At 53.9% G+C, this 12,891-nt stretch overlaps 1 protein-coding gene across 3 annotated transcripts in view; it reads left to right on the top strand.

The window, feature by feature from the left end:
* The window catches only part of SEMA5B (semaphorin 5B), a 56,164-nt gene extending 43,502 nt beyond the window's left edge, over positions 1-12,662 (top strand). The window contains exons 11-22 of one of the 3 annotated variants that reach the window (XM_037840624.1): positions 72-279; positions 6,127-6,244; positions 6,374-6,555; positions 7,673-7,816; positions 7,993-8,140; positions 8,282-8,507; positions 8,684-8,902; positions 9,394-9,564; positions 9,667-9,813; positions 10,158-10,202; positions 11,105-11,310; positions 11,559-12,662. In XM_037840624.1, the coding sequence (XP_037696552.1) occupies positions 72-279; positions 6,127-6,244; positions 6,374-6,555; positions 7,673-7,816; positions 7,993-8,140; positions 8,282-8,507; positions 8,684-8,902; positions 9,394-9,564; positions 9,667-9,813; positions 10,158-10,202; positions 11,105-11,310; positions 11,559-11,717 (1,973 nt within the window). In that variant the 3' untranslated portion in view covers positions 11,718-12,662. Of the gene's footprint in view, positions 1-71; positions 280-6,126; positions 6,245-6,373; positions 6,556-7,672; positions 7,817-7,992; positions 8,141-8,281; positions 8,508-8,683; positions 8,903-9,393; positions 9,565-9,663; positions 9,814-10,157; positions 10,203-11,104; positions 11,311-11,558 lie in introns of all 3 variants that reach the window. The other 2 variants (XM_037840542.1, XM_037840691.1) reach the window with 2 other exon arrangements.
* Positions 12,663-12,891: the final 229 nt, after the last annotated feature.

Genomic DNA, 12,891 nt, shown 5'->3' with positions numbered 1-12,891 from the left:
AGGAGGTGGAGGGGCGGGGGCTGGGCTGCGAGGTTCCAGGGCCTTTAGGCCACTCCGTCTGACCCTTCCAGAATCGGGCACCATTCTGAAGGCACTGTCCACGACGAGCCGCAGCCTGCGCGGCTGCTACTTGGAGGAGCTGCATGTCCTGCCCCCCGGGCGCCATGAGCCCCTGCGCAGCCTGCGGATCCTGCACAGCGCCCGCGCGCTCTTCGTGGGCCTAAGCGACGGGGTGCTGAGGGTGCCACTCGAGAGATGCACGGCCTACCGCAGCCAGGGGTAAGCAGGGGCCAGGCCGCTGCTGGGGTTGGCGGGTGGGTGGGCCTCCCCAGCCTCCCCTGGAGACTTGTCCCCACCAGCCACGCTTTGGAGGTGCGAGGTGGCGCTTAAGACATGGACTTTGGAGTCATGCAGACCTGGGGTAACATCCTGGCAGTCTCCAATTGTGTGACTTTGGGCAAGTCACTTAACCTCTCTGAACCTTTGTTTCCTCCGGGTGAAATATCTTGCAGGGTTTTGGTGAGGGTTAATTTTCAGCTCCTGGGAGGAGGATGTGCTTAGTAAATGGTGGTGGCCACTCTTATTCCTGTTGTCAATCCTGTCAAGTTAGGGCCTGTCTGCCCTCCCTAGCCCACTTGATTTATTCCAAGTCCCTTCAGTTCAAAGAGCCCTTATTTTTGAAACAGACACCCTTATTACCCAGATGTGGGGGCAGATGGAGGATGATGCTTAAGTCAGCCCCCAAATTTTGCTCCTCTTCTTTCCTTCCTTGGAAGAGGCAGAGAGGGCTTGGGAGGGTGGAGTGCAGGGTGAGGAATAGTTGCACTCGCTTCCCAGCTGCTTCTGGGATCAGCTCTTGATACTGTAGCTTTATGGATCCACAGTTTGGCATCAGTGACACCAGTATTTAAAAGGAGCAGGGAGACAAAAGTCTATTTCAAAGCTAATGGAAATATAACCTGCCATTTGAGGTTCCCAGGCTGCACCCCCTTCATCTGTGCAATAAGCAAAAGCTGGCTTTGGCTAGCATAGCCACAGCCACATGGCTTCCCATGCTTTGCAAGGCCGAGTCCTCCTGGCTGTGTCCATCTGTCCTCAAATCTGGTTGACAAATGTTACTGCTGCCAAGGGGTTGCTCTCCTGCCTCTGAGGGGTGTGCTGGGGGCCAGACAGAGGTCTGGAGGGCAAGAGAGGAGGCAGGAGGTCACGATGTGGCAGCTGTGGAGGGGAGGGCAGTGGGCAGACACTCAGGCTTCCCTCGGCTCCAACACGTGGTTCCATCATCCAAACACCAAACATGGACTAAGTCCTACCACATTCAGGGCGCGCTGCAGGGCTCTTGGTGTGAGAGGAGGGAAGATGCAATAGAAGCACCGTCATTTCCTTCGGGGCTTTTGATGTCTGGTTGGGGAAAGAAACCTTGGCCTATGACGGACATGTGGGAAGAGATAGGGAGTGAAGCAGGACGGCTTCAGTGGTAGAATCGGACACATCTGGGTTTCCATCTCAGCTCCACCATCTGCTAGCTGTATGGTCTTGAGCAAGTTACTTAACCATTGAGCTTGGGCTTTCTCATGAGGAAAATGGAGAAATTGGGATGGAGCAAATTCTATTCAATTTAGGCACAATCCTTGTAAGAACTGGGAATGATATTCATAAAGTGCCTAGCCCCACAGATCATAAATGGTAACTGGTATCCTTATTCCTTTTTTATTTCCACAAATGCGTTTAGAAGCTCCCCAGCCCAGCCTCCTGGACTCTCCAGAATCTCAGAATCTGCCACATTGGATGCAGACAGCTCTGCTTGGCAATGAATCACAGGCTACCTGCTGACAGCATTTACCCCATATTTTCTTTATCTCTTGTGTTATTATTACACTTTTCACAAGTGCCTTGTTCTCCAAGAGATTGCAAATCCTTGAAGGCAAACACAACAGTGTCCCTGTCTTTTCTATACTCCCCCCAAGAGCCATGCCCAGACCAAGGCCCATAATGACCTTCTGCATATGATTGATCCTTCAGTTGACTGATCATTTGGACTGGGAGGAGGAGGATGCAGGGGAGGAAGGGGGAATGGGACGGGAGTTGGCTTGAGGCCAGCTCAGAATGTAAAGAGAGGCTTTCGACTTGAATCTTGAGCTGCAGACACTGGGTGGTTTCTGAGCAGGGGAGTGGAGTGACAGGCAGCATACAAAGGATGAAAAGGGCACGTTACAAAGATCAGTCCCACTGGTGAGCAGGATCATGGTGGGGCAGACCGATGGTGAAGGTGGGGTGAACTGGTGTGGCTTTAGGCCAGATTTGAAGTAATGAGGTCTGCAGTGGGATGTGAGGAAGGAAAGATGCCTGGGAAATTTCCCCACTCACATGGTTCTGCAGAGAGGGGACCGGAAGGTTGCATTGAGTGGCCATTGCACCTCTACCCTGGAGCCAGGCAAAGCAGCAAGGTGGAAAGACAGACAGTTTGGGGACTGATACATTAGCCCTATTTGGCTTCCTGAGTTTGGGATAGGAGCACTTGATATGTACAGTAAAGCCCTGTCATAAAGCTGTTTATGAAATGTAGGGTCACATTATTGCCAGGCAGCCATCAAACAGTGAGCTCTGGGAGTTTGGGAGCAACTGCCAATCACATTGCATCAGAACTTGTGTTTTTTGTGGGGTGTATTGTCACAGGGTTTTGTTGTGTCCCAGCAGAAGCATTTCATGATTTTTTACACATTCTTTCCAAAGCTGGCAGGATGCGGGTGGTTAAGCAGAGGCCCCCTCCTCTGGCCAGGAGCCAGGGGCATGTCTCCAACCCCCTCCTTCCACTCAGGTGAATCTCAGCCCCACAGGGCACCACCAGGCCCCTGGCCTGCCCAGAGAGAGACCAGGGCTCACGCGGAAGGAGCTGAGGGAATGGGTCACTGAGCTGGCTCTACAAAGCAGGTGTTTTATGCATGAGCTGCCCCTTCCTTCTAGCATGCCTTTCATGCTGCCCTTGGCAGGCTGGCAGTGGTGTGGGGGGTGGGAGTGGGGGATAGCATGATGCTCTAACGCAGCTCACTCACCAATCCTCCCTTGAGTGCAGGGAAGGTTCATTCTCTTTCGGAACCTTGGGAGGTGGCTCAGAGGGTATTCCCTCCCGACACCCTCCCTGGCAGGGTCCTTCCCTCTAAGTAATGGCCAGAGCTCTCATTGAAAGGCTATTGCTACACGGTGCTGGAATCTGCCTGCTTATAACTTCTGCCATCCATCACTGTCCTGCCTCTGAGCCCACGGCACAAACCTGTTTGTTCCCTTTTGTAATGGCTGCAGTGAAAAAGACATAGCGATATATTATAGGTCTGAAGGACCAATTATGAAAAGGACTCTAAAATGCCACCCGTTCCTAAAGGCACCTCCTCTGTCTGGAGCTTTAATTTTCTTAAGAATATTCCCTGCTCTGTAGGCTTTGGAGTGGCCTTTAGTCAAAAGCAGCAAACATGGCTCCACCTGGGCTGGGATGTCCAGTTGTCCCCGTTAGCTGTGCACGAGAAGAGAGCTCAGGCACTGGCCCCTTGGTAGTCTCGGCAGACCCCCTGGGGTGGGCAGGGCAGGACAGAAAGGCCTGGATATATAGGCAGAGTTTTCATTTTGCTTGTTTGGACTTTTAAAAAAAATCTCCAGGAGATTCTAATATGCCATCAGAATTGGGAGCTACTGCTCCAGAACTGGCTAGGCCCCAGATGAAAAAAGTAGCATGAGACAAACGGCGTCCTCCAGAATCTTCTGCTTTTGTCTTGTTGTATAAGCTGATGCAAATTTTCTCCTTTTATTCATTTTCTTTGCTGGCAGACATAAGTTTTTGATGGATAGAATCTTATTTATGATTAGTATTAATCACTGGTAATGGCTAATTCTTTTTTTTTTCCCGTTGATTTATGTTGCTCATAAGGTTCCACATCAACTGCATGTAGAGTCTGAAAGCCAAAAGAAATAAACTCCAGAGCAGAAATAAACTCTGATTGGTTGAATTTGCTAGCAGTCCGTTTGGTCCAAATGTCAGCCAGTGAGCAGAGCCTCAAAACCCCAGGTTGCTAGGACTATTTTTGTGCACATACTGTATTTATTCCCAAGATGTCCAGTTTGATGGATTTTGTCAGTGAAACACCCCCAAATCAAACCATTGATCCCAGGTGGAAATATGGATTCCCAGTTTTGCCAGAGTGTGTTTACTGGGGTCAGTTAGTGAGGACCTCACTCACTGCAGCTCCAAGCATCACCTCCCTTGTAAGGAGTCATGGTCGACCATGGGTAGAAAAAAACACTGTCTTCATCAATTTCTTCCAGAGATAAGGGGAGCCGTATCCTTTTCTTTGTAGGTTTTATGAAAGACAACCTATTTTCTCTCTGGGGTCTGACATAGCCTGCTAAACTCATTGAAAAATATAGAACTCACATGGCAAGTGACTCTCTCCTTGAAACTTTAAAAGAAAAATTCTTTCCTGGAGACACCAAATGCTGTAATCCCCTGGCTCTTTTGTGTGTCCCTTTAGTCCTCAGCATCCTCCAGTATGTGCTGGAGATCCTCTTTAGCCAATGGAACTTTATTCTGCAAACTGACATAATGGTGTGGAGTTCCCCCAGCCACCCCCCCCCCACACACACACACACTCCCCACTGCAGCCTCTCCCACCCTCCTTACAGTTCAGCCCCTCCCTCATCCGAAGCTGCTTCTGCTTTCTAACCTCCAGTCTGTAAGCCCCTGCCCTCACTGCTCTCTAGACCTTCTCTAGCTGGCCTGCTGCAGCAGAGAAGCCAGGGCCTGGCCCAGGGATTAGGGAAATTGGGCAGAAGGGATCCAGGGCAACCCCTAGGACTGGCAATGGACTCTTTGGGTGCTAAAGGAGCCCTCCTTCAGGCCCTAGGATCTGATGCTCTCTTTACTTAGCTTTGGACAGCAAATCCTGATTAGATAATTTCCAGTAGATGCTACTTCTCTCCCTTGAAGTCCAATTAGTAGAGATTTAAATTTGTGTTAAAAAAAAAAAAGTAAAGGATACAATGAATAAATCAGAAAGAAAAAGGGAAGAGAGGAACTAGAACATGAGAGGTGAAGGCACTGGGACATGCATTACTGTGTGAACTGTCACCCTTTCTGGGTCATTGCAGAGGGACCAGCCCTGAGAGCTGAGGAAATGAAACTTGGGATATGACCCCCTCAGCCTGAGCTCATTCTCATGATGCTAAATCTCTGGGCTGCAGTTCCTGCCACTGAGCAGCACAAGCCGTGTGGATGAACCAGGTGACTGACCAGGTGGCCCCGACCTGGCACCTGTGTTTTTAGGGATGGGCCCCCATTTGCTCAGCGTGTAAAGCCAGAGCCAGCCTCCTGGGTGGCAGGTGTGTGAGGGCAAAAGCCCTTTCTGGGTGTAGGGAATCCTAGAGTCTGGCCCCAGCTCTGCCTTATACCATTTGTGTGATCTTGGGGAAACCTCTTTTTTCTCCTCTTTCTTTCCTCTGTTGTGCAATGTTACGGAGGATCCCAGAGATTCTCAATCCGGTTCCCATTAGAATCACCCAGGGAGCTTCTGAAAGCCATTCACCACCCCCCAGAGATCCTTGCCTGGGTGGGCCCAAGTACCAGTATTTTTAAGAAGCTCCTTGGGTGATTTCTAACACGCAGCTAGGGTTGAAAACTGCTGGGACAGATGATCTTCAAGGTCTTTTCCGTGTCTGACATTTTATGACTGACAGGAAGGCATTCCCCCATGTGGGTTTCCATTAACTGTATCAGCTTCTGTGACCCTAGAGGAGTGGGGGTACCCAGATTTGGGGAAGGCAGGACACTCTCTTGGTTAAGTGTGTAGGCTCTGGAGGGTGAGAGTTTGAATCCATTGTCAGTTCTCTGAGTTTCTTCATGTATAACATGGCGATGATAACCATAGCCGCTTCGTTGGGTTGTTGTATTAACTCATGCTTGTAAAGTGCTTAAAATGATGCCTGGCATACAGTAGGTGCTCGATTTACTTAGTTATTACTATTATTGAGGGCATGTGGATGGGGATAGAGGCATCCAAAGGGGAGTGGCCAGTGTGTTCTTGGGATGCAGGGGAGGCTGGGAGGCTGGTGGGCTTGGACCTCAGGACCTCTATCTGGCAGGGCATGCCTGGGGGCACGGGACCCCTACTGCGGCTGGGATGGGAAGCAGCAACGTTGCAGCACGCTCGAGGACAGCTCCAACATGAGCCTCTGGACCCAGAACATCACAGTGTGTCCTGTGAGAACCCTTTCTTGCCTCTCCCCTCAGCCTCCACCCCCAATTCAGGCTGTGACTCCCCATCAGCTGATCCTCAGAGTCCTCTGGCCCTTCTGTGATGGGGGTCCTGCCCTCCATGCATGTCTGCAGGTACGGAATATGACACGAGATGGAGGGTTTGGCCCATGGTCACCATGGCAACCATGTGAGCACTTAGATGGGGACAACTCAGGCTCTTGCCTGTGTCGGGCTCGAGCCTGTGACTCCCCCCAACCCCGCTGTGGGGGCCGCGACTGCCTGGGACCAGCCATCCACATCGCCAACTGCTCCAGGTATGCAAGGATACAGGGCTTGCACAGCGGCTGCTTCAGATGGGGGTTGGGGAAATGGGACATCCCCAGGTGTTTGCACTGAGAATTGGAAAACACTTCAGGGCCTGGAAGGGGATTGGGCAGGTAGCTAATGTGTGAGGCAAGAAACATGAGTCCTGGGTAAGTTTCCACTCTAGTGGGAAGAGAGAAGTTTCTGCCCTGTGGGAGCTCTTAATGCAAAGAGGAAGGCTGGGCAGGCATGGGAATCAACTCCCAGACAGACCTCAGTCGCAATAAGCCTTGCTGTCCTCCAAATAGCATGGGACCTGTTGCCAGTCCTGGCTTGCTCCTGTCTGAAGGCTCAACCCTAGCCAAGGCAACCAACCACTCTGAGTCTCTCTAAGTGAGAGTAATAGTACTTACCTGAGAAGGTTCCTTGCAGGGTTAAATAAGATGATGTATGTAAAGTGTGTGCACACTCCCTGGAACACATGATCTCAATAAACAGTGGTTATAGTGCAACTAACGCTTATATAACCTTTTTGATGTATACTTATTAATTTAATCCTCGCAACCACATCATGGGAAGTAGGAATACAATCACTATCCCCACTTTGCAGGTGAATGTACTGTGAGGCACAGAAGGTTTCTCTGACTTTTTCAGGGTTATTCAGCCAGTAACTGGTAGAGCTACAATTTGAAACTGGGGTCAAAGCAGACAAGAAGGAGTAGTGTCTGAGGTTGGAGGAGAGTAGGTGCAGTGGTAGAGCAGGGGAGAGAAGTGCGGGTTTGGGGTGCAAGGATTGGTCCAGTTGAGATTGATCAGGTGACTGGGAACCTTCTTCTCTAGAGAATGTGTCCTTTTGCCCCCTGTGATGGGTGGCCGTGTCCTATCCCTGTGCCCTTGGCACTGAGCATAGCTTGATATATGGAAGCCTCTCACTACATGTTTGAGGAATGAATGAAAAAACAAACGAATGAATGGGTTAGCCTAAGATGGTACCGTTAGAAACCAGTATTTTCTGTGTCACTGTCTGGCACTTTCGACAAAACAAAACCCATCTGCCCACAACTAGACTAGATCTAAGAGGCTAGGGCTCAGAAGGTCACCTGTCTGTCCCTTCCTCGACCCCACCAGAAACGGGGCATGGACCCCGTGGTCGTCGTGGGCCCTGTGCAGCACGTCCTGTGGGATCGGCTTCCAGGTCCGCCAGCGAAGTTGCAGCAACCCTGCTCCCCGCCACGGGGGCCGCATCTGCGTGGGCAAGAGCCGCGAGGAGCGGTAAGCTAGGGCGTGGCCCCAGGGGGTTGCCGAGGACAGGCTCGTCCTGAGATCGCGGATTCTCCAGGTGATCCACTGGACTCGTCCTTCCCATCTCCAGTGAACTGGAGTTAGGGAAGTTAGTGGACTCCAGTTAGGGAAGGGGGTACCCACTATCCCCCTATCATCCCCTTCAGGTTCTGCAACGAAAACACTCCTTGCCCAGTGCCCATCTTCTGGGCATCCTGGGGCTCCTGGAGCAAATGCAGCAACAACTGTGGGGGCGGCGTGCAATCGCGGCGTCGGGCCTGCGAGAACGGCAACTCCTGCCCGGGCTGCGGCGTGGTGAGGATCCCCTAGGGCGTGGGGAGCGCGGGTGGGACTCGGACCCTGGGCCAAGTGCAGGGCTGACAGAGGCGGGGCGGGGCGCAGCGTGGGTCTGGTGCCTGCGGAGCTTCTAAAGTACCACCTACTTCCACCCCGAAGGAGTTCAAGACGTGCAACCCCGACAGCTGCCCCGAAGTGCGGCGCAACACGCCGTGGACCCCGTGGCTGCCCGTGAACGTGACGCAGGGCGGGGCTCGGCAGGAGCAGCGCTTCCGATTCACCTGCCGCGCGCCCCTGCCCGACCCCCACGGCCTGCAGTTTGGCAGGAGGAGGTCGGAGACGAGAACCTGCCCCGCGGACGGCTCAGGAGCCTGCGATACCGATGGTACAGCCCCGCAACCTCCCCGCCCTCCACCCTCCCAGGCTCCGGAGGTGAGGTTGGCCGGGAGCGGGGACTCGGGAGGGGCGGGAAACTCGTGATTTGGAAGATCGCGCCCGTCCTGGGGGGCGGAGCAGTTGGGCTCCGGGCGCAGTGGTGGCTGAGGCCGCTCCCCTCCCCAGGCCTGGTGGAGGATCTCCTGCGCAGCGGGAGCGCCTCCCCGCACACAGTGAGCGGGGGCTGGGCCGCCTGGGGCCCGTGGTCGTCCTGCTCTCGGGACTGCGAGCTGGGCTTCCGTGTCCGCAAGAGAACCTGCACGAACCCGGAGCCCCGCAATGGGGGCCTGCCCTGCGTGGGCGACGTCGCCGAGTACCAGGACTGCAACCCCCAGACTTGCCCAGGTAACCTGTTGGGTTAAGGAATGCTTGGTCCAGGGAAACCCCAGCCCAGGAAAAACCCATCTAGGAGACCCCCAGGCCTCCGCAGGCCACTCTCAGCCCAGGGAACCCCCTTGCCCAGTTGGCCTTTTCTCCCCGCCAGCTCTACAGATGGGGCCTCGCCTCAATTTTCTGCCCCAACCGTGGGCACAGGTGGCTGTTCCTTTAGAATAGGGACTTGCCTTATGTTCTCATTTTTTTTTTTCCTCCTTTAATGGGTTAGCCAGATAAAGAACTTGACTTTTAGGTGGAGTTGACTTCTTACCTCCTGGGACCTGGGTTGCTGCTTGCATTTCCCCTGCTGCCCCGAGGGTGGGGTACACTCCCTAACAGTGGGGGAGGGGGAGGGTGTTGAGGTCATTGTGGCCCACAGCAGAGTGGCCTGCCCTGGGTTGAGGTAGAAGACTGTCGTGGGCCCTGCCTGCACCCCACGCACACAGCCCACCCCCTTGCAGTGCGCGGTGCTTGGTCCTGCTGGACCCCATGGTCCCTGTGCTCTGCGTCCTGTGGTGGGGGCCACTATCAACGCACACGCTCCTGCACCAGCCCGGCACCCTCCCCTGGCGAGGACATCTGCCTGGGGCTGCACACGGAGGAGGCTCTGTGCGCCACCCACGCCTGCCCAGGTAATGAGTGCATTCCACTGGGGACGGGCCCGGGAGCACCGTGAAGCCCTCTGATGGAGTCCCAGGGTAGTTAATCTCTTCCCACCCCACAACCCACAGAAGGCTGGTCGCCATGGTCTGAGTGGAGTGTGTGCACCGAGGACGGAGCCCAGAGCCGCAGCCGGCACTGTGAGGAGCTCGTCCCAGGGCCCAGCTCCTGTCTGGGAAACAGCAGCCAGAGCCGCGCCTGCCCCTACAGTGAGATTCCGGGTAGGTCCTCCTGCCAGCAACCCTTCGCACCCTGAGCCCCCATCGTCCCTTCCCTGCTGAAACACATATCCGGGGGTTGGCGGGCAGGATGAAACACCAGGGCAGGAGTCTCCAGGAGAGAACTCCCCGCCTCGCCTCACCACACACACTTGGGCCTCTGCAACTCCTCTTCAAGTAGAGGGGTTAACCGTTTCTAGAGGTGGGGTTCGGGTAGAGAGAAAGGGAAATGAAAGCCCCAGGTCCAGTCCTACAGCTCAGTGCTGATGCAGGGGTCCTCCCAGAGGCCTGAAGGGACCCCTCTCCTCTCCTCTCGCCTTAACCCCTCCTGGCTTGTCTTCTTGCAGTGATCCTGCCTGCCTCCAGCATGGAGGATGCCACTACCTGTGGAGGTAAAAGGAACCGGACCCTGCCTTGTCACACCTTCCTTCTACCTCTCCTACTCAGGGAGGATACCCTCCTGTATTGGTTAGGGCTCTCTAGGGGAACAGAACTAAGAAGAGATATCTGCAAATATAAGATTTTATAAAAGTGCCTCACGCAACTGTGGGATACACGAGTCCAAATTCCATAGGGTAGGCAGCGAACTGGCAACTCCGATGAAGGTGTTCAGTGAACTCAGGAAATGCTTCGCTGGCTAGCTGAAGAAGTGAAGGTCCTCTCTCTTTCTCCCTTAAAAGTCTTCAACTGATTGGGTTAAGTCCAGCTGATTGAATTCTCTCATTGCAGAAGACACACCCTTTGATGATGTACTCAATCACAGGTGCAGCCAATTGACTGATGATTTAATAAACCAGCCTTCCGGTTTACTAACCAGCCACAAATGTCCTTGCAGTAATGGTCAGGCCAGTGCTTGCTTGACCGGACACCTGGACACCATCACCTGGCCATGTTGATGCATGAACCTAACTGTTACACCTCCCCACCCTGAAATCTGGATTCTTCCCACATCCTGCTCTAGGCAGCCAAGCCTTGTGGGGATCCCCCCACTGCTTTGAGGCTGAGGATGTCGGGGGTCTAGGCAGTTCCATCCATGCCCCCCAATCCAAGGAAGTCATCTGACTCTAGACCCTCAGGTTTCCTCCTCTGGCTTGAGCTATGGACTGTCCTGTGAGAGAGCCTCTGCCCCATGACAGGCTACCCAGCCTCCTTATTTCCTTTGGTTCTGGCTTCAAAGCCTTTTCCCTTATGTCTCAGAGGCTCCTATTGTTCTTGCTTCTTCTGTCCTGAAAGCCCCCAGGGAGCACCTCCCTGCAGGGACCCTTTTCTCACCCCCTGCCTCTCCATCTCCCAGGGTTCACTATCATCCACCTGGTGGCCACGGGTGTCTCCTGCTTCCTGGGCTCTGGGCTCCTGACCTTGGTGGTGTACCTATCCTGCCAGCACTGCCAGCGCCAGTCCCAGGAGTCCACACTCGTCCATCCTGCAACCCCCAACCACCTGCTCTATAAGGGCGGGGGCACCCCCAAGAACGAGAAGTACACACCCATGGAGTTTAAGGTGGGAGCCCTCTTCTGGCCTAGAAGCAAAGGGTGGGCAGAAGGGCAGGGCGAAGCGGACAATGCTTCTGGCCCTAAGTTGGGCATAGTTGGGCATTTGGAAGGGAGCAGGGGTGGTGTGAGCGGAGCACTGAATCAGCTGTCAGAATGTTCTTTGCTGACTGGCTGCTGGACTCCTTGCCCTGACCTGTCCCTTTCCCCCATCACTTCCCTCACTCCTTCCTCTCTGGTTCCTTCCTTCTCCCACAGACCCTGAACAAGAATAACCTGATCCCCGATGACAGAGCCAGCTTCTACCCACTGCAGCAGACCAACGTGTACACGACCACCTACTACCCCAGCCCACTGAACAAACACAGCTTCCGGCCCGAGCCCTCACCTGGACAACGGTGTTTCCCCAACAGCTGATACCACCATCCTGGGGACTTGAGCTCATTGCCTTCCCAAGGCACAGAGCAGTTGGAGATGGGACAGTGGAGCCAGTTTGGTTTTTTTTCCCTCCGCACTAGGCCAAAAACTTGCTGCCTTACCTTATGGGGGTCCCATCTGGCTTCAAAGAGCCCCAGCTGGTGGTGACCATGGGGGAGAGGGCTGGCTCCAGGCTGGCACCAAGTTGCAGCTCCAGCTCAGCCCAGGTCTCTCATGGCCTCCTGTGACCCACCATCATGCAAACCTACTCCCCTGCCATGTCTGGGCTGCACACCTCCTAGGCATGTGGGGAATTGGAGAGTGGAGCTGGCAGGAGGGCAGGCTCTTGAGGTTGGAGTTGGAAATGACTTCCTGTGGCCACCACAAGCCAAGTCCGCAGCTTTCTGGCTGGCCCCAGGAAGGGCCTGGGCTACATCCTGATTATCTCTGTGAAGGGAACCAATCAAATGGTCCCAGTTGCTCTGGATTCTCTGCCCAGGGCTGGGCCATTGTGGTGCTGCCCCAGTGTGACGTCGGGGATCAAGGTCGGCCCCAGGTTGTCCACTCCTGCCAAGCAGTCTGCACTTTGCCCAGGGACATCCCTCCAGTCAGAGGGAATGAGCACTGGCAGCTGATCTCTGCTGAGAAGGTCTTTAATCTGGGCTCACATCAGCATCAGTCTTACCCTCTTCAGAATGCACGAAAGATGGCCCAGGAGAAAGGGAAGCTCAAAACTCTAGGAGGCAGGAGTCCGGTATCCATGCTTCTCTGGAGACTGCCTTCCAGTTGCTGCTCTACACAGTTGTTGGCTGAGACATGCTTGGGAGTCTCTGCTGGCCCCTCATCTGTTCAGGAACATACACACACACAGTCAGAATCTGCTACAGCACAAAAAAGGAGCTGGGCTGTGGCATTATTAATTAAAGATGATATCCATTCTCCAAATGTAACTTTGTCTTTGTGCATGTGAGTGTAGGCTCCTCTTGGCATGGTGTATTCAATCAGAGCAGCGCACGGGAGTAGCAGATGGTTTTGCTGGGGTGGAGGAAATGACCCAAGTAGAGTTCGACTTTAATAGAGGCTGCCTGTCCCTTTGTGGGTGTATGTACACACACACACACACATTGCCCTATACCCTTTTTTGGAAGAGTTTGGGATATACAAATTTACAAGT

This window comes from Choloepus didactylus, chromosome 1, assembly GCF_015220235.1.
Source record: "Choloepus didactylus isolate mChoDid1 chromosome 1, mChoDid1.pri, whole genome shotgun sequence".
In the NCBI taxonomy this organism is placed as follows: Eukaryota; Metazoa; Chordata; class Mammalia; order Pilosa; family Megalonychidae; genus Choloepus; species Choloepus didactylus.
The sequence above is the reverse complement of the archived record's forward strand: the minus strand, read 5'-3'. Positions and strand labels throughout refer to the sequence as shown.